This window comes from Erythrolamprus reginae, chromosome 3, assembly GCF_031021105.1.
Source record: "Erythrolamprus reginae isolate rEryReg1 chromosome 3, rEryReg1.hap1, whole genome shotgun sequence".
NCBI lineage: Eukaryota > Metazoa > Chordata > Lepidosauria > Squamata > Dipsadidae > Erythrolamprus > Erythrolamprus reginae.
In genome coordinates this window covers 239,632,316-239,652,770 of record NC_091952.1, presented here as the reverse complement: position 1 = coordinate 239,652,770, position 20,455 = coordinate 239,632,316, and the positions used below count along the sequence as shown (strand labels likewise).

Here is a 20,455-nt window from a genome sequence, read left to right as displayed (position 1 = left end):
AAACTGTTTCTTTCCAGGTGCTCTTACTGGCTTGCAAGCTTTTTCATTGTTACTCTCTCAGAATAAATTTTTAAAGCCCTTAACCAGGGGATAAAATAATGTGCTGAAGATGACCAGACTAAGGACGCTAGCCAGATAAATACTTGGTAAGCAGATACTTTTCCCTATTTTCCTCCCCAAAAACTAAGGTGTGTCTTATATTCCAGTGTGTTTTATACGCCAAAAAATATGATAATTGACATCATCAGTGCACTAATCATGTTAACTTTGTTTGGATAACAAAACTTCTGCAAGAAAACAAATCAAATTTGAAAGAGCACCAAGAAACCCCCAGTACTCTGTATCCCAGTTTGCCCCATGTTAGAATACCATGAAGAGCACACTGTATATGATTCTACCCATTTCCCTATTAAAAATGAGAGCTAGGAAATTAATTTTCAGGCCACCTGGTCAACTTTTCTGCTGTTCTTTTAAGCACACCAAAGCCCAACCTTTTTTTGGTCTTTTTTCTTGTGATATATTCTCTGTATTTAATATGTTAATTGGAAGCTGCATCGGGCACAGAATGTGCTGTTATGAAGGTACAGGAGCAGTTTGGTAACTTGGCTAATTGTAAATCGCACTCTGACAATATGTTTTTGGATGAAATTCAAGGTTGTGATTAGTCATTTATAAAGATCTCCATGGCAAGAAGATTTGATTGTTTGTTTGCTTGTCTCCAAATATCTCAGTCTGTCCCATAATTACACAATGCCATCTAATGGTACATAGGAGGCATTCTGTGCTGTTATTCCAGTAGTAGAAGCCAGCTCGACTGAAGGTAATAATAATAATAATAATAATAATAATAATAATAATAATAATAATAATAATAATGTCCACTGGAACTTGTGCCGGAACTACCATTTACCAGTGGCAAAGAACTGGTGGGATCATACACCCGAAAAAGTGGTCGAAAATGAGCAAGCAAAACTACTGTGGGACTTCCGACTTCAGACTGACCGAATTCTGAAGCATAACACACCAGACATCCTGATTGTGGAGAAAAAGAAAGTATGGATCATCGACATCGCAATCCCAGGAGACAGCAGAATTGAGGAGAAGCAGCTAGAGAAATTAGTGAAATACGAAGATCTAAAAATCGAGCTGCAACGACTCTGGCATAAGCCAGTGAAAGTGGTATCAGTGGTGCTTGGCACGCTGGGCCCAGTACCAAAGGATCTCAGCGGACATTTGAAAACCATCAGAATTGACAAAATCTCCATCTGTCAATTGCAAAGGCCGCTTTACTGGGATCGGCAAACATAATTTGCCGCTACATCATGCAGTCCTAGGTGCTTGGGAAGCGCCTGACTGGTGATGAAATACGAAATGCAGCATAGTGATCTCGTTTGCTGTGTTGTACTGACATAATAATAATAATAATAATAATAATAATAATAATAATAATAATAATAATAACAACAATAATAATAGAGTTGGAAGGGAGGTCTCAACCCCCTGCTTAGGCAGGAAACCCTATACTACTTCAGACAGATGGTTATCCAACATCTGCTTAAAAACTTCCAGTATTGGGGCATTCACAACTTCTGGAGGCAAGCTGTTCCACTGATCAACCGTTCTGACGGTCAGGAAATTTCTCCTTAGTTCTAAGTTACTTCTCTCCTTGTTTAGTTTCCACCCATTGCTTCTTGTTCTTCCATCAGGTGCTTTGGGGAATAGGTTGACTCCTTCTTTGTGGCAACTCCTGAGATAGTGGAAGACTGCTATCATGTCTCCCCGGTCTGTCTTTTCATTAAACTAACCATGCCCAGTTTCTGCAACTGTTCTTCATATGTTTTAGCCTCCAGTCCCCTAATCATCTTTGTCGCTCTTCTCTGCACTTTTTCTAGAGTCTCAATATCCTTTTTGCATTGTGGTGACCAAAACTGAATGCAGTATTCCATGTGTGGCCTTACCAAGGTCTTATAAAGTAGTAGTAGTAGGGTAGGTAAGTAGTAGGTCTTCAGTGAGGCCTGTGCACACGTGTATGTGTGTGTGACAGCATGGGGGTTGTGCATTTGTGGTGGGAGGGCATTGCATTATTGCACAAGCACACACCCTTTTGGCCCCTGAGCCAAAAATTGGTTCACCATCACTGTTCTATATCTTGCTGAGCTATTCTGGAGAGTCGAGGTGTTTGATCAATTTGAGGGCTAAATTCCAATAAAAGTACAAAGGGAAGTTATAACAACTGAGTTCAGATTCATGAGATTTTGTACTATTGCACACCGCCTTTGTGATGATAAGAATGGCAGGAGTAAGGCCTGCTGAAATGTTTCTATGGCAGGATTGCCCATCCAGCAGTTATAACTAAATACATTGGTGTTTACCACATTTACAGTTGTACCTCCACCTACAAACGCCTCTACTTACCCACTTTTCTAGATAAGAACCGGGTGTTCAAGATTTTTTGCCTCTTCTCAAGAACTATTTTCCACTTACAAACCCGAGCCTTCTAAACTGTAACCAGAAAAGGCAGGGAGAAGCCTCCGTGGGGCCTCTCTAGGAATCTCCTGGGAGGAAACAAGGTTGGAAAATGCAGGGAGAAGCCTCCATGGGGCCTCTCTAGGAATCTCCTGGGAGGAAACAAGGTTGGAAAAGGCAGGGAGTAGCCTCCGTGGGGCCTCTCTAGGAATCTCCTAGGAGGAAACAGGGCTGGAAGAGGTGGGGAGAAGCCTCCGTGGGGCCTCTCTAGGAATCTCCTGGGAGGAAACAGGAATGGAAAAGGCAGGGAGAAGCCTCCATGGGGCCTCTCTAGGAATCACCTGAGAGGAAACAGGGCCTTCACCCTCCCTGTGGTTTCCCCAATCGCACACATTATTTGCTTTTACATTGATTCCTATGAGGAAAATTGCTTCTTCTTACAAACGTTTCTACTTAAGAACCTGGTCACGGAACGAATTAAGTTCATAAGTAGAGGTACCATTGTATTTTGCTTTGCAGACACAGCCTTCTTTTGACCATTGGACATGAATTACACAAGAGCTTCAACTGTCAAATGTATTCCCCTTTAATAGCAGTCGTATATTTGCAACAGGAAAAACGGCACATTAAAACCACTTTGTGACTTGAATTTGGACCAATCTTCCACAACCAGACTGCAAGCGACATGCACCCTATTAAATAATCGGATCTGCCATGAAGTGCTTTTTCTCCGGTTCAAGTTTGATTTCTACCCGATAGTGACTTAAAGTAACATAACACAAATCGTGGGGCATGGGAGATATCAAACAATAATCTAATTGTATGATCTTTCCCCAGAACCTGAATTGTGAAAAAATGAAACAGAACATACAACTTCATATATAAAATTGTGAAAGCACTGGAGTTTAGAGGACGCCAAGAAATTTCCGGAACAATTAAGCACAAACAGTTTTATAAGCAGGAACAAATGCATTGGAGACATTCTAAAATATAAGTCGGTTTGCTAAAATAAAAACAAGAAGCCTTTGGCTTCTAACTCTAAAGCTGATAAATAAATGAGTTTATACGATAAATTTAAAAAAATGAGTTTAGCATAAAGGAGGGAGGGAGGGAAGAAGGAAGGAGGTAAGGAAGGAACACTTTATTTTGCTTTCCAGGTATAAAAAATTGAGAGCACATTCTTAATATTTGCACAAGGAAAGCTTGTATCTATGAACTACACATAGGGTGGGCAGTCAATCTTGTTTTTTGTTTTTTTCCCCAGCTAGCAATTTTTTTAGATAAAAACTGTTACTGAATAAAACACCTCTCCCTTGAATATAGGCACATAAACTTCAAACACATGACCACAACATTTCTCAGGTTTACTACACCAATGGAAAATGAATTGTGACATTAGTTTGTCATTTCACTCATGGGCATGCTCCCTGCTTATTATTTTTTTAAAGCCACAACAATCTTTTATGAAAACATTTTTTTCTAGCAACTGGATTCTGGTTAGGCAGAACCTAAACACATGAAATATTTTTTTCCTGCTACAAATTATTCTTTCAACATAGAGACACAATACAATATTTTGCACAATATTTGCAAAAGGTTCCACTTCCGTTGATAGTTTAGAATCTTTGCATGACCTGGCTTGTTATAAGTATCAGAATAAAATTTACAGGACTATTAATCTATTCTGCAATGCTGCCAAGTTTTAATAACCCAAACAGGAATTCTATTCTGGATTACCAGAATTCTGGTAACCTCCCAATTCACAGGCCTCCAATTCTTGAAAGGTAAACATATGATACATGAACATGGAGAATGGGTAAAGCCAAAAATATAAGGAAAAATGGAAAAGCCAAGAAAAACATCCTAGATTATTTTCCTGGTTAGGAATTTTGGGAATGAAAAATAAATTGTGTGCATGTTTTCTTATTTAAGAAGAAAGAGTGAATGTTTTCCTTGCGCTTAAAAATAATACTATTATACAACAGTCAAAAGTTGTAATCTGATAGCAGTGAACAATTCTGAGAACTAGATTTACCATCTTCTGGGTCTAGGAAGGGATAAGTAAATCCTGAAATTTGGCAGCCCATGCACGGGTGAAATGCTCCTGTTCGCTTGTGCTTATGATATGTTGGAGGAAGGAAGCATGAGGAAGGAAGGAAGCATAGATGAAAAGAATGAGGCTCCCTCCGCCCACCCACTCAGACACCATCATTTGGGTACTTCTACCCTGTGCGCATGCACAGAATGTAGCGCAAGCAGAGGGTAAAAGAACCCAAATGGCGCATCTGGTTGGGTGGGCGGAGCCTCACGCTCCTTTTGCAATTGGCTCTCTGACAACTCCCAGGCACCAGCAAAGGAAGCATGAGATTGCGAATGGAGCATGAAGCTCCGCCCACCCACCCAGACACCGTCATTGTGTTCTTCTGCCCTGTGCACATGCACAGAACATTTTGAACAAGCACAAAGGGTAAAAGAACCCAAATGATGCGTCCAGGTGGTTGGGTGGAACCTCACGCTCCTTTTGCAACCGGCTCTCCGACGACTCCAGGGATAAGTGAACCGGGGGGGCATTTCATCCCTGAGCCCATGTCAATCAAGCTGAAATTAGAGAATTGGGCATGATGGATCGTAAAGCAGGTTTTAGCCAAGAGTACTGCAATACAAAGTACAGCTTCTGGCCAAGTCCCAAGTGCCATGCAATGGGGTGAGCTCCCATTACTTGCTCCAGCTCCTTCGAAAGCATGCAAATGCAAGTAGATAAATAGGTATCACTTTGGTGGGAAAGTAAGAGAGTTCTCTGCACCTTTGGCATATAGCCATGCTGACCACATGATCAGTGAAGGGCTGCCCACCGTTGGTGCTACCAGTGACCAGCGCAGGCGCCTGGCGTGTGCATCTGCCAGCGCATTTTTCAGCTTCTGCACCCGCACAGGAAGCGAAATCATAGGAACATGAGGATGTTCGCGTGTGCGAGGTTTTGCCAATTTTCTGCATGCACAGAAGCAAAAAAAGCCAAAAATCGGCAAAATCTCACATTCCTGAGTGTCCTTGCAGGAGATTTCACTTTCTGCGCATGCGCAGAAGCTAAATATCATACGGGCACGTGTGTGCACGCATTGAGGACGCATCTCCATTTTTCCAACCGGAACTGCGGACCAAACCGTCCATACAGCAACCCGCTACTGCACATGATCCTGAAAATTATCTCCGGGCAATGCTGGCTCCCTTGTCCAAGAAATGGAGATGGGCATTGTGTCCTACAATTGGACAACACTGACTTGCAGGTAAACCTTTACCTTTCACTGCAATATTAATCATGCCTACCGTTACCTTTCTCGATTGCATGCATGCGCTATACTGCACATTTACTAAGAGCTTTCATTTCTCCTAAAACCATCGGAGTAGCAACATTTAATTGTCTGCTAAAGATAGTATCATAATACTGTGGGATGTGTGGGGGAGCGGGTTGTAAGTTAATAAGACACAATGTTCTCGGGAAAATCAGCCTAGCAACTGAAAACACTGGCTGAGTGGAAATCATCAGCACAATATTTTTCATGCGCAGTTGACATACTTAAAACATTACAATGGAGAAAAAAACTTGGGGAAGAAAAAAAAAGGGGGGGAATGTAGGTCAGTGAGAAAATTTGGCGGAGCAATGGATGATATTTTGGGCCCCCGTTTAACTTCTCAATGGTAGCAAGCTATTTCAGAAGCACTATTTGGGGAAGCAAACAAAAGATTTCATCTGAGAACGAGGATGAAAATTGTTGTCTTAACAGAAATTTCTACCTTATTCTCACTGATGATAGAATATAAATATATATATATATATATACATATACAAAGGCCACTATTGCTATATCTGCCTCTTGTCAAGCTAGGAATTTTGTTGCATCCCAAACTTGGTAACAATCCCTTCTGTTCCTAAGACATTGGTTCTTAATACTACACCCATTTTGGGGGGACATGGGAATGGTGCCGACAAACGGAGATAGCAGCTGCGATACAATCTCGACATAAATACAGATTTTTTTTCCCCCACCACCAGCCCCGAGAGTGTATATATGTATGGCATGGGTTGGGTGTGTACTTCTCAGTGTTTTAGAAAACCACAGATGTATTCCAAAACATCCTTTTGAACGCCCCTCTTCTTTGACGGACAAGTTAAGACTCTGTTTGAGATTTGAGCAGGTGTCAAAAATCAGCTAGGATGTAGCGGAGCTGGTGGTCTCTTTCCGATGCTATAATTTCCATCTTCTTAAAGCCAGGGTGGTGCTGCATCCATAACACACCGTTGTTACAAATGAAAAAATCTGGAGTGGAAGAGGAAGAGGAAATAAAGAAGGAAAACGTGTATCAAAGTTTGGCAGTTGCGCTGGTCTTTAATGTTTGTTTTCTAGATTATTGTTTTCAGACAATAAACATTGCACGTTGCCCTTCTTGAAGCATTCAGTGTTTCAAAAACAGTTTTTTCCCGAACGCCATCACTCTACTAAACAAATAATTCCCTCAACACTGTCAGACTTTCTACTAAATCTGCACTTCTATTCTACTAGTTTTTCTCATCATTCCTATCACCCATTTCCTCCCATGTTGACTGTATGACTGTAACTTGTTGCTTATATCCTAAGATTTTTATTAATATTGCTTCTTCATTGCTTATTTGACCCCTATGACAATCATTAAGTGTTGTACCACATGATTCTTGACAAATGTATATTTTATTTTATGTACGTTGAGACCATATGCACCAAGACAAATTCCTTGTGTGTCCAATCACACTTGGCCAATAAAAATTCTATTCTATTCTATTAATGTCTGTATTTGGCTTACATCAGTGATTCTCGACCTTTCTAATGCCGTGACCCTTTAATCTTTCAGCTGTGGCGAGGGGGGCGTTTGCCCAGGTCCGCCTGGTGCACCAGTTGCGGCCCTATTTGGACCGGGAGTCAATGCTCACAGTCACTCATGCCCTCATCACCTCGAGGCTCAACTACTGTAACGCTCTCTACATGGGGCTACCTTTGAAAAGTGTTCGGAAACTTCAGATCGTGCAGAATGCAGCTGCAAGAGCAATCATGGGCTTCCCCAAATATGCCCATGTCACACCAACACTCCGCAGTCTGTATTGGTTGCCGATCAGTTTCCGGTCACAATTCAAAGTGTTGGTTTTGACCTATAAAGCCATTCATGTCATCGGAGCAGATTATCTCAGGGACCGCCTTCTGCTGCACGAATCCCAGCAACCAGTTAGGTCCCACAGCGTGGGCCTTCTCCGGGTCCCATCAACTAAACAATGTTGTTTGGCGGGACCCAGGGGAAAAGCCTTCTCTGTGACGGCCCCAGCCCTCTGGAACCAACTCCCCCCAGAGATTAGAATTGCCCCCACCCTCCTCGCCTTTCGTAAGCTTCTTAAAACCCACCTCTGCCGTCAGGCATGGGGGAATTGAGATTCTTTCCCCCTTAGGCCTTTACAATTTATGCATGGTATGTTTGGTACGTATGTTTGGTTTTATAATAAGGGTTTTTAATTGTTTTACTATTGGATTGTCACATGCTGCTTTATCACTGTTGTTAGCCACCCCGAGTCCACGGAGAGGGGCGACATACTAATCCAATCAATCAATCAATCAATCAATCAATAAATAAATACAGTTCCTCATGTTGTGGTGACCCCCAACCATAAGTCTAGTGCCAATTCTCTCAATGGAGCTTTAGGCTGATTGGCAGGAAGGTCAGAGGGACACCCAGTATGTTCCATGGCGCCAGAATAGAATCCTTAGTTCCCAACACCATGGGAGATTTGTCTTTTCCCATGGTCTTAGGCAACCCCCTGTGAAACGGTTGTTTGACCCCCAAAGGGGTCCTGACCCCCAGGTTGAGAACCACTGGCTTACTTCATAGGGGAGGGAGCATGTGCCCATATGGGTGATGTATGATATTTTGTTGTATGGTGGGCAAACCCCCCCCCCCCCAATACTGAGTATGTCTATGGAGATCCTCAGTCATCCACATCACGATTGTCCCAAAGGTTTTTTTTCTCAAGAGACAACTGGACTCTCTGGGTTTTTCTTTGAAGATGTTTCACTTCTCATCCAAGATGCTTTTTCATCTCCACAGACTGAATTATAAGTAGCTTTGAGGGTTGTCTTACAGGTAGGCCTCACTTAACGACAGGTCTTAACTTCAAAGTTACGACAGACCACCCCAAAACTATTTCCAACTCAATATCTATGGAGCAGAAGAAGCTTCTTGGCTGAGAAGTGACATGTTTTCAAAGAAAAAACAGAAAGTTTAGTCGTCTCTTGAAAAAGCACCTTTGGGACAATGCTAAATTGGAACCCTGATAACTACGAAGTGCTTGGAGCAGAGATTCCCAACCTTGAAGGTGCTAAGGAAGAGAATGTGAAGAACAGGCTCTAGGCACTTTTGCAAAATGGCACGGCAGGAAGTCAGTAGAGATGCCTTCACCCCAAAGATAAGGAGGAGGAGAAGAAAACTGCAAGTTTTGGAGCTGCAAGACCAGCTGAGAAGCAGAGCGGACGATGGGAAGAAAAAAGACTGTCCACAGTCTGAAAGCCAGCTGCATGTAGCAGCCCAGATGCAGAGCTCCAGAAATGGTCCTAGGAGTAGTGCGGTGGCCTAGAGGTGGAGCTCTCGCCTCATAATCAGGAGGCTGTGAGTTCGATCCTAGGTAGAGACAGATATTTCTTTCTATGGGCACAATGAGAATTTATTTATTTAATTATTTATTGGATTTGTATGCCGCCCCTCTCCGTACACTCGGGGCGGCTAACAACAATGATAAAAACAGCATGTAACAATCCAATCCAATACTAAAATAACTAAAAAAAACCTTATTATAAAAACCAAACATACATACAGACATACCATGCGTAAATTGTAAAGGCCTAGGGGGAAAGAATATCTCAGTTCCCCCATGCCTGATGGCAGAGGTGGGTTTTAAGAAGCTTACAAAAGGCGAGGAGAGTGGGGGCAATTCTAATCTCTGGGGGGAGTTGGTTCCAAAGGGCCGGGGCCGCCACAGAGAAGGCTCTTCCAATGGGCCCCGCCAAAAGATATTGTTTAGTTGATGGGACCCAGAGAAGGCCACTCTGTGGGACCTAATTGGTCACTGGGATTCGTGCAGCAGAAGGCGGTCCCGGAGATATTCTGGTCCCATACCATGAAGGGCTTTATAGGTCATAACCAACACTTTGAATTGTGACCGGAAACTGATCGGCAACCAATGCAGACTGCGGAGTGTTGGTGTAACATGGGCATATTTGGGGAAGCCCATGACTGCTCTCGCAGCTGCATTCTGCACGATCTGAATCATAGAGTTGAAAGGGACCTCCAGGTCATGGGGTCCAACCCCCTGCTCAATGCAGGATTCACTAAACCATCCCAGAAAGATGATTGTCCAGTCTCTGTTTGAAGACCTCCAGTGAAGGTGAGCCCACCACCTCCTGTGGCAAACTGTTCCACTGTTTATCACCCTAAGCGTTAGAAAGTTTTTTTCTGATATCTAATTAAATCTACTCTCTTGTAGTTTCATTCCATTGTTTCTAGTCCTTCCATGTGCTCATGAGAACAATGCTGATCCCTCTGCTCTGTGACAGCCCTTCAGATATTTATAGACAGCTATCAAGTCTCCTCTCAGTGTTCTCCTGAATCAATCTCCGCATTGATGTCAAGAAAGGCCAGTAAACATTCTGCTAGCTCCATCCAACTGCTCAGACTCCACTCTGCAAGTCTGAGGTCATTGCATGGGGTTGTTAAAAGAAGATGACGATTAAAGGAGTGGTCATAATTCGAGGACTAAGTGTAGCTAGATTTGGCTGATCACAGAACACCTCTGAGGGATACTCACCGCAGCTGCTATGCTCAAATTATATTCATGGCTGTTGAGAAGTGCTCCGTGGGTGGTAACGTTGGTGGCGAGGTTGGTGGTCTTTAAGGGGTGACTGTGCAAAGATGTCGTTGCAGTTTGCAGCAAGAAGGTCCCAAAGTAGAAGACAAAGACAGCCGCGTGGTAAAGGAAATCCTGGGAGAAGCAATAAACGCAAACGTAAAAACTGAGTAGACTGAACGTTTTGCAGGAATCAAATGATTGGCTGTGCAAAATAGGTTATGTCACACTCAAAGAACACATCCTAGATCTGAATGAATGAAATATTCTCATTGAATACTTTGTTCTGTACAAAGTTGAATGTGCACGACAGCATGTGCAATTGATTGTGAAGCGTAGAACTCATTACCGGACTCCATAGTGTCATCCCCAAACCCCCAACACTTTACCGTTAGATTATCTACGGTTGACCTATCCTGATTCCTAAGAGATCAGTAAGGGGCGAGTACAAATGCACTAGAGTGCCTTCCGTCCCCTGTCCTATTGCTCTCCCATATCTCCTATACCTTTCTTCTATTCCTATATCTCTTCTTCTATTCTTTCATTGATATGTTCTATTCCTATATCTCCTTTTCTATTACTCCTTAAATATATTTTACTATGAGTATCTCCTCTATAACCTTCATCATGTATTTTACTATGTGTATATAGATATATACCCATTAAAACCCTCATTGTGTATTGGACAAAATAAATAAATAAATAAAAAGTGTTGCTTCCTACGTTTAATTTCACAGAAATTTGATTTACTTGGGGTTATATTGTGTTGTTTATATCGTGCAGTATATAAAAAAGGGTTTCGAAGCATTTCTAGCAGGTCTACCAGATTCTGTAACAGCTTTGTTCTCTACGCCATCTGTCTGGCAAACTCACAAGATTCATTTTTCTCAACATGTACACGTATACATTGGAACTAGACTATGTCATTTCTCTGTCTTATATAATAGATGGGTACACCTGTATTACTCCAATTCTACGCGAGGTAGACCCATATTATTCCAACTGTATGTGAGCTGCATTGGTTACCAATCAGTCCCCGGATGCAACACCTTGGGTTATCACCTTTAAAGCCCAATATGGCTCAAGGCCAGACTATTTATGGGACCACCTTCTGCCCAATACCTCTCAATGGCCAATAAGGGCCTACAGAGTCAGCCTACTCTGCGTCCCATACATTAGTAATTTAGTTGATTCAGCATGAAATGGAGCTTAATTATGTAGCATGAAGCTATATACTATTTTGCAATATTGGGACTGTCAATGAGTCATAGAGATGACAGTTGCTCTTAAAAATTATTATTTAAATTGACTTGATTTAAATCAAGGCTGTTTACTAGTGATTTAAAACATGACTTAAATCTTGATTTAAATCAAATCCACCCTGACATTCTTTCAATTTTCAATTTAATAAAAGTCTATTAATTTGCATTTCCTCGTTCTCCTAGGTGAATAACAGAATCGGAAGGAATCTTTGAGGTCCTCTATTGCAGTGTTTTCCAACCTTGGCAACTTGAAGATATCTGGACTTCAACTCCCAGAATTCCCCAGCCAGCATTCGCTGGCTGGGGAATTCTGGGAGTTGAAGTCCAAATATCTTCAAGTTGCCAAGGTTGGAAAACACTGCTCTATTGTAACTTTCTGTTTTTTCATCACATTTGGTCATCTATGAGTTGAATCTGCAGATCAGTGTATCCACTGGACAAAATTATGTACAATAATGTTTTACAACACAGAAGAGACAGTCACTTGTCTGAAATGGTATAGGGCCGTGATGGCGAATCTGTGTGGCATGTGGAGCCATATTTGGGGGCACGTGAGCTCAGGTCCAGCGTGCATATGCGCACCGGCCAACTCATTTTTGGGCCTTCTGGGCCCACTGGGAGTCGGGAAACAGGCTGTTTCCTCTGGAGGGGGTGGAGGAGGCCCATTCTTTTTCTTTCCCAAGCTCCAGAGCCTTTCTAGAAGCCTGGGCGGGCAAAAACGGCCTTCCCACCCTCACCTCGGAGACCCTCCAGAGGCAAAACATGGCCCATTTCAAGCCATTTTCACCCTCCCCAGGCTCCTAGACAGACTCTGAAGACTGGAGAGTAGTGTTGGGTGAACCCAATGAAGTTCGGGTTCGGCGAACTCACCCGAACTTTGCCGTGAAGTTCGGGTAGGTTCGACGAACCCAAACTTTTGCTTGCAGCAAGCTGCTGCTGCGTCCTTTTCTGTAAAAATTAACAAGGAGGTGGGGAATTCCCCACCTCCTCTTGCTTCCTTTTATTTTTACAGAAAAGGATGCCGCAGTGGTGCTGCAAGCAAAAGGAGGTGGGAAATCCCACGAAGGGATTCCGGGGGCGGGGCTTTGATGTCATGGAGACTCCTTCCTCCCCGTTTCGGCCGGCCAGGAAGTAGTCTCCGTGACGTCAAAGCCCCGCCCCCGGAATCCCTTCGTGGGATTTCCCACCTCCTTTTGCTTACAGCGTGGCAAGCAAAAGGAGGTGGGAAATCCCACGATGGGATTCCCCACTCTCCTCCCGGGCGGCGGCGTTTCACAGTGTTCGGCCAAACCGGAACTTTACCCGAACTTTTTTTAAAGTTTGGGTTCGGCATGCTGAAAACTACAAAGTTCAGCACAAACCCGAACTTTGCAGGTTTGGTTCGCCCATCATTACTGGAGAGAGCAAAAAAAATAGAACTTCCGGTTTAACCGGAAGTTGGAAAATTGGCCATTTTCTGCCTCTGGCGGGGTGGGGAAGGCCGTTTTTGCCCTCTCCAGGCTCCTAGAAAGGCTCTGAAGTCTGGAGAGAGTGAAAAATGAGTGTGCCATCACATGCCAGGAGTGGATCATGCGCGCATGCATGGGGGACACATAGAATTATGGGTGTGGGCATGCACGTGTGACCCCCCAATGTTCCTCCCCTTTTGGCCCATGAACCAAAAAAGGTTCGGCATCACTGGTATAAGGTCTCTTGCTTGAGCAAGGGGATGGGCTAGAAGATCTCCAAAGTCCCTCCTAGCTCTGTTCTATTCAGAATATAGGAGGAAATTATGTCAGGGACAAATGCATGCCACACTTACGATTTCTCAGGTGGATTTTTTAAAAAAGCAAAAAGAAAGCCAACGTTGAAATGCTCACGACACAACAGACCTGACCAGGGTCATTTTAAGTTTCAATGTTCACTTTAATACTGAGCAATGGATCTTTCCTTGTTTACTGTGCAAACAAAGGCAGAATTCAAGTTAACTCGTCTTGTGAGTTTGCAGCTTTGCAGAGCAAAGGTGACCTTGCAATCCTTCCAGTTAAATCCCCCAAAGGACAAAAAAAAAAAAAAATCCAAGATCCACAACAAAGGCCTAAAGAGGACACACAAGTCAACCATAATGAACTTCCATCTTTGCAAGTTCACATGCGTGCACAAACATTAAAAAAAAAAATAACACAGCAGTAAGCCACAATTACATGAATGGGATTGCTCATCCTGTAGATTTATAGATAATTCTTTTGGATTTGGGCTTTTATACTCAGCAATTCCTCAAGTACCTCCTTACAATTGCTAGTCTTAAAAGCAGTCTCGGCTTCCTCCAGTACTTACTGTGATCTCCCTTACACTCCAAAAACAGTAATTCAAGAAAATGTTCACTTTAGATAAAACATATTTGCAGAACACGCACAAATAACCATCACCTCAAGGCTCGACTACTGTAATGCTCTCTACATGGGGCTACCTTTGAAAAGTGTTCAGAAACTTCAGATCGTGCAGAATGCAGCTGCGAGAGCAATCATGGGCTTCCCTAAATACGCCCATGTCACACCAACACTCCGCAGTCTGCATTGGTTGCCGATCAGTTTCCGGTCACAATTCAAAGTTTTGGTTATGACCTATAAAGCCCTTCATGGCACCGGGCCAGATTATCTCAGGGACCGCCTTCTGCCGCACGAATCCCAGCAGCCAGTTAGGTCCCACAGAGTGGGTCTTCTCCGGGTCCCGTCAACTAAACAATGTCGGTTGGCGGGGCCCAGGGGAAGAGCCTTCTCTGTGGTGGCCCCGGCCCTCTGGAACCAACTCCCCCCAGAGATTAGAATAAGCTTCTCAAAACCCACCTCTGCCGTCAGGCATGGGGGAACTAAGATAATCTTTCCCCCTAGGCTTCTACAATTTATGCATGGTATGTTTGTATGTATGATTGGTTTTATAACAAGGGTTTTTAGCTGTTTTTAGTATTGGATTTTTACATTCTGTTTTTGTCACTGTTGTTAGGCGCCCCGAGTCCTCGGAGAAGGGCGGCATACAAATCCAATCAATCAATCAATCAATCAATAACCATTCTTTCAACCACCTAGATTTTTTTCCCGTTTTGCAATACTTAGCAGCAACACATTGGTCAGTGACAACACATTTTTATCAATAGATTTTCTAAAACCCAAAACAGCCTGTCATTTATTAGGAGTAGAGTTAGTGAAGGGCCGCTTGTCTTCGGTGCTCCTGGCGCGTCCTCCAAGGCTGTGGCGGTTGAGCATGTGTCACTCATCAGTGTGAGATTTGGCTTCTGCGCTTGCACAGCAAGCAAAATATTGTGCGAGAATGTGTACGAGAGTGAGATTTCGGTGATTTTCGCTGATATTTTTGCTTCCTTGCATGCGCAGAAGCAAAAAACCAGTGAAAATCGGCAAAATCTCACTCACGTGAGCATCCTCACATAAAATTTCACTTGCTGCGCATGCACAGAAGTCAAATCTTGCATGGGGGCGCACATGCACGCATCAGGGATGTGCAGCTGCATGCGTATCCCACAATTCCCTACCGGGACGGAGCACCTGGCTACAATGGTTGCTGCCCACCAGTGAGTACGAATCAGAGATAGGCAAAGTTGGCTCTTCTATGACTTGTGGACTTCAACTCCCAGAATTCCTGAGTCAATCATGCTAGCTGAGGAATTCTGGGAGTTGAAGTCCACGTGTCATAGAAGAGCCAACTTTGCCTACCCCTGGTACAGATAGTCCTTAAGCTTAGTGACCAGGCTACTTTTGAGCATTTATGATCACATGACCTCCACCCCTGTGGTCATGTGATCACATTTTGGGCACTCGGAAACTATCCTATTTGTGGCACCCTATGGTCACATGACTACATTATATGATTTTTGCCAGAAACTGGTGTTTACTTCAAGTTTTGGCAACAACAACAACAAAAACACCCCACATTACAGATAATAAGTTTGCTTAATGACTGCAGATTTCCTCAATGGCCATCTCAAAAAAACATCATAAAATCGGGTGTTGTTAAGTGAATCACATGGTTGTTAAACAAATCCAGCTTTCCCCAATGACTTTGCTTGTCAGGGTCAGATGGGAAGGTTGCTATTAAGTTCCTGACTTACGACCCCAGCAGAAAAGCCAAGTTGGCTTCTTTTGCTAAGTCCTTGGCTTACGAACAGCCTGGAAGTCTGCCGTTTTAGCCTGATTGGCTAAAGTGCAAGAATCCAACGAGTGGGAAAACAAAGCATTCTTATCGGTTGGCTGTTTGACAGCTCCAGTATAAAAGGAGCTGTCAAAGCTTGATTGCTGTTCTTTTACTGAGTTGAAGCTGTGGTGCTGAAGAAATAAAGGTTCCTGTTTATACACAAGCCTCGTCTGTGTCTGTCAAGTTGGCAAACCTCTAACCTAATAGTTGCCACTTGTGATCCTGTGACCTGGGGATACTGCAATCGTCATAAATACATGCAGTGAAGGACCACAATTTTTTTTACTACCACCCTGTGGCCGTGGCTTATTTTGTGGGTGTGGCTTGATGGGCATGTGACCGGGTGGGAGTGGCTTGCCGGCCATGTGACTGGTAGGAGTGGCTTGCCGGCCATGTGACCTGGTGGGAGTGGCTTGACAATCATGTGACTGGGGCGTGGCTTAAAGGTCATGTGACTGGCTTAAAGGTGACCAACTTGACGTCAGTCATGTCAAGGGTTTGGACTAGGGTCTCTGGCCTCTCCTTGCCTCAAAGAGATACAAGATATTTACTATTACTGAACATCCAAAAGATACTATTTAATCCTATATCTATATGTGCCATATGTGTACATACATATTATACACAGGAATTCAAAAATGTACCTTATCTGCTATATGTAAGTTCCATTTTGCTACCCCCACTGCGAGTGTCCCCCACCCTGTGTGTGCAACAGCCCATGAATGAATACATGCCAGTTGCCAAGAGCCTGAATTTTGATCATGTGACCTTGGGGATGCTGCAATGGTCATAAGCGTGTCACTTTTTTCAGTGCTGAACAATGGTTGTAAGTTGAGGACTACCTATATGCCAAAGCAAAATAAATCACCTTGTAGTTTTGTGATAAGTATAAATTCATTCCTGGAAATGTCTCTGGCTTGCTCCCAGGCTTTTATATTTTATGTATGGTATGTGTGTGTTGTATGGTTTTTAAATGATGGGTTTTTTAGATGTTTTTTAATATTAGATTTGTTTCCATTGTAACATTGTTATTATTGTTGTGAGCTGCCCCGAGTCTTCAGAGAGGAGCGGCATACAAATCGAATTAATAATAATAATAATAATAATAATAATAATAATAATAATAATAATAATAACAACAACAACAACAATAATAATAATAATGAAGAGGGAGATTATGATCCCGCTATATAGAATGCTGGTGAGGCCACATTTGGAATACTGTGTTCAGTTCTGGAGACCTCACCTACAAAAAGATATTGACAAAATTGAACGGGTCCAAAGATGGGCTACAAGAATGGTGGAAGGTCTTAAGTATAAAATGTATCAGGAAAGACTTAATGAACTCAATCTGTATAGTCTGGAGGACAGAAGGAAAAGGGGGGACATGATCGAAACATTTAAATATATTAAAGGGTTAAATAAGGTTCAGGAGGGAAGTGTTTTTAATAGGAAAGAGAACACAAGAACAAGGGGACACAATCTGAAGTTAGTTGGGGGAAAGATCAAAAGCAACATGAGAAAATATTATTTTACTGAAAGAGTAGTAGATCCTTGGAACAGACTTCCAGCAGACGTGGTAGATAAATCCACAGTAACTGAATTTAAACATGCCTGGGATAAACATATATCCATCCTAAGATAAAATACAGAAAATAGTATAAGGGCAGACTAGATGGACCATGAGGTCTTTTTCTGCCGTCAGACTTCTATGTTTCTATGTTTCTATTATTATTATTATTATTTTGTTTTTTGTTTTAACTTGCAGCCTCTTTTTGCATGCTTACCAAACGGTTCCAGTCGATGGCGATTCTCTCTCGATAACTGAAGAGAAAGACCGAAAGGAAGGCGATGGAGCTGAAACAGGCCGTGACAGATACAAACATCACCCAGCCTTGCAGCAGAGGCAAAGGAACTTTTGTAGCAGCTACGAGTATCCAGACAAGGGCTCCAAAAAGCTGTTAAGATACAAACATATAAAGAAATTGTAAGGAAGCATGAACACATATAAAGCCCTACATGGCACAGGACCAGATTATTTCCGAGACCGCCTTCTGCCGCACGAATCCCAGCGACCGGTGAGGTCCCACAGAGTTGGCCTCCTTAGGGTGCCGTCGACCAAACAATGTCGGCTGGCAGGACCTAGGGGAAGAGCCTTCTCTGTGGGAGCCCCGGCCCTCTGGAATCAACTCCCCCCAGAGGTTCGCATTGCCCCCACCCTCCTTGCTTTCCAAAAGAGCTTAAAAATGCATCTTTGCCGCCAGGCTTGGGACTTTTAGATCTTCCCCCTGACCAATGAATGCTTTAAGTATGATTGCCGAATGTTTGGTTGACAAGTTTTTCTTTTAATTGTTTTTAAACTGTAGTATTAATTGGATTTACACTATTGTTTTGTGTTTATATATGCTATGAGCCGCCCCGAGTCCTCGGAGAGGGGCAGCATACAAATCCGATTAAATAAATAAATAAAAATAAATATGCGTGAAAAATACTAAGCAAAAAAATAAAAATAAAAAGAGGAGGAAAAATGTTGGTTATGACCTATAAAGCCCTTCATGGCACCGGACCAGATTATCTCAGGGACCGCTTTCTGCCGCACGAATCCCAGCGACCAGTTAGGTCCCACAGAGTGGATCTTCTCCGGGTCCCGTCAACTAAACAATGTCGCTTGGCGGGACCCAGGGGAAGAGCGTTCTCTGTGGCGGCCCCGGCCCTCTGGAACCAACTCCCCCCAGAGATTAGAATTGCCCCCACTCCTCCTTGCCTTTCGTAAGCTCCTCAAAACCCACCTCTGCCGTCAGGCATGGGGGAATTGAGATCCTCTTTCCCCCTAGGCCTTTACAATTCTATGCATGGTATGTATGTATGTATGTCTGGTTTTTATATTACAGTAATGGGTTTTTAATCGTTTTTAGTATTAGATTACTATTCTACACGCTTTTATTGTTGCTGTTAGCCGCTCCGAGTCTCCGGAGAGGGGCGGCATACAAATCCAATAAATGAATGAATGAATGAATGAATGAATGAATAAATAAAAGGGAATTGACTACATGTAGCAGTGACGGATGTCAAACCTTTTTTGTTCACGTGTCGAAAGGGGATATGTGGGCATGCTAGCTATGCGTCCATGTGCCCACCTCCCCTCCCCTCCCGCATTTGAAGTTACCCTTGCGCTGCCCTCCACGCATTCATCACGCATTTCGGAGACCCTGGAGGCAGTGGTGGGTTCCTACCGGTGTGGTCCAGAGAGCCGCATCCGTAGGAATCCACTGATGATGCCATTTTCAGCCATTTTTTCCCATTCTTCCGACGAAGAATAAAGGTCAACATTAAGACGAGGGTGGGCGGGAGGCTTTTTTCTAATATGGAGATGGTGGGAAAAAAATCGCCAGAAATTGCATCATCAGTGGGTTCCTACTGGTGCGGCACTCTGGACTGGACTGGTAGGAAGTGTGAAGCAGCTGCAAAAAAGGCAAACACAATCCTGGGATGCATCAAGAGGAGCATGGAATCACGCTCATGGGAAGTAATTATTCCTCTCTACAGTACTTTGGTACGACCACACTTGGAATACTGTGTTCAGTTCTGGGAGGCCCGATTTTAAAAAGGACATTGATAAACATTGATACCCTACGAAACTAGACTTACAATCCTGGGTTTAAAAAGCTTAGAACTACGACACCTTGAACATGATCTAAGTATTGCCCACAAGATCCTATGCTGCAACGTCCTGCCTGTCAATGACTACTTCAGCTTCAACCACAACAACACAAGAGCACACGACAGATTCAAACTTAATATTAACCGCTCCAAACTTGACTGTAAAAAATATGACTTTAGTAATTGAGTTGTCGAAGCGTGGAACTCATTACCGGACTCTGTAGTGTCATCCACTAACCCGCAACATTTTACCCTTAGACTATCCACGGTTGACCTCACCAGATTCCTAAGAGGTCAGTAGGGGACATGCATAAGTACACTAGTGTGCTTTCCATCCCCTGTCCTATTGTCTCTCCTATATCTTTTCTTCTATTCCTATATCCTTTCTCTATTCTTTCATTGATATATTTTATTCCTATATCCTATATCTATTCCTATATTTTATGCCTATATCTCTTCTATCCTTTCTCTGATATATTTTACTATATCCTCTATAACCTTCATTGTGTATTGGACAAAATAAACAAATAAAAATAAAATAAATAAATAAATAAAGTTCAAAGGAGAGTTGCAAGGATGGTGATTGGTCTAAAAATCATGTCCCACGAGGAACGGTTAAAGGATCTAGGGATGTTTAGTCTGCAAAGGAGAAGACTGAGAGGAGACTTGATAGCCGTCTACAAATAACTGAAGGGCTGTCACAGAGCAGAGGGATCAGCATTGTTCTCATGAGCACATGGAAAGACTAGAAACAATGGAATGAAACTGCAAGGGAGTAGATCTAGATGAGATATCAGATAAAATTTTCTAACGGTAAAGGTGATAAACCGGTGGAACAGTTTGCCACAGGAGGTGGTGGGCTCGCCTTCACTGGAGGTCTTCAAACACAGACTGGACAGTCATCTTTCTGGGATGGTTTTATTTATTTTATTTTATTCATTCTTTGTCCAATATACAATACATATGG

General features: G+C 43.0%; 1 protein-coding gene across 1 annotated transcript in view; it reads right to left on the bottom strand.

The window, feature by feature from the left end:
* Positions 1–3,031: 3,031 nt before the first annotated feature.
* The window catches only part of MAL2 (mal, T cell differentiation protein 2), a 46,185-nt gene continuing 28,761 nt past the window's right edge, over positions 3,032–20,455 (bottom strand). Inside the window, exons 2-4 of the mRNA XM_070748249.1 lie at positions 17,616–17,786; positions 10,343–10,516; positions 3,032–6,782 (exon numbers count right to left, since the gene is read on the bottom strand). Coding sequence (XP_070604350.1) covers positions 6,711–6,782; positions 10,343–10,516; positions 17,616–17,786 — 417 coding nt within the window. The 3' untranslated portion in view covers positions 3,032–6,710. The remainder of the gene's footprint in view (positions 6,783–10,342; positions 10,517–17,615; positions 17,787–20,455) is intronic.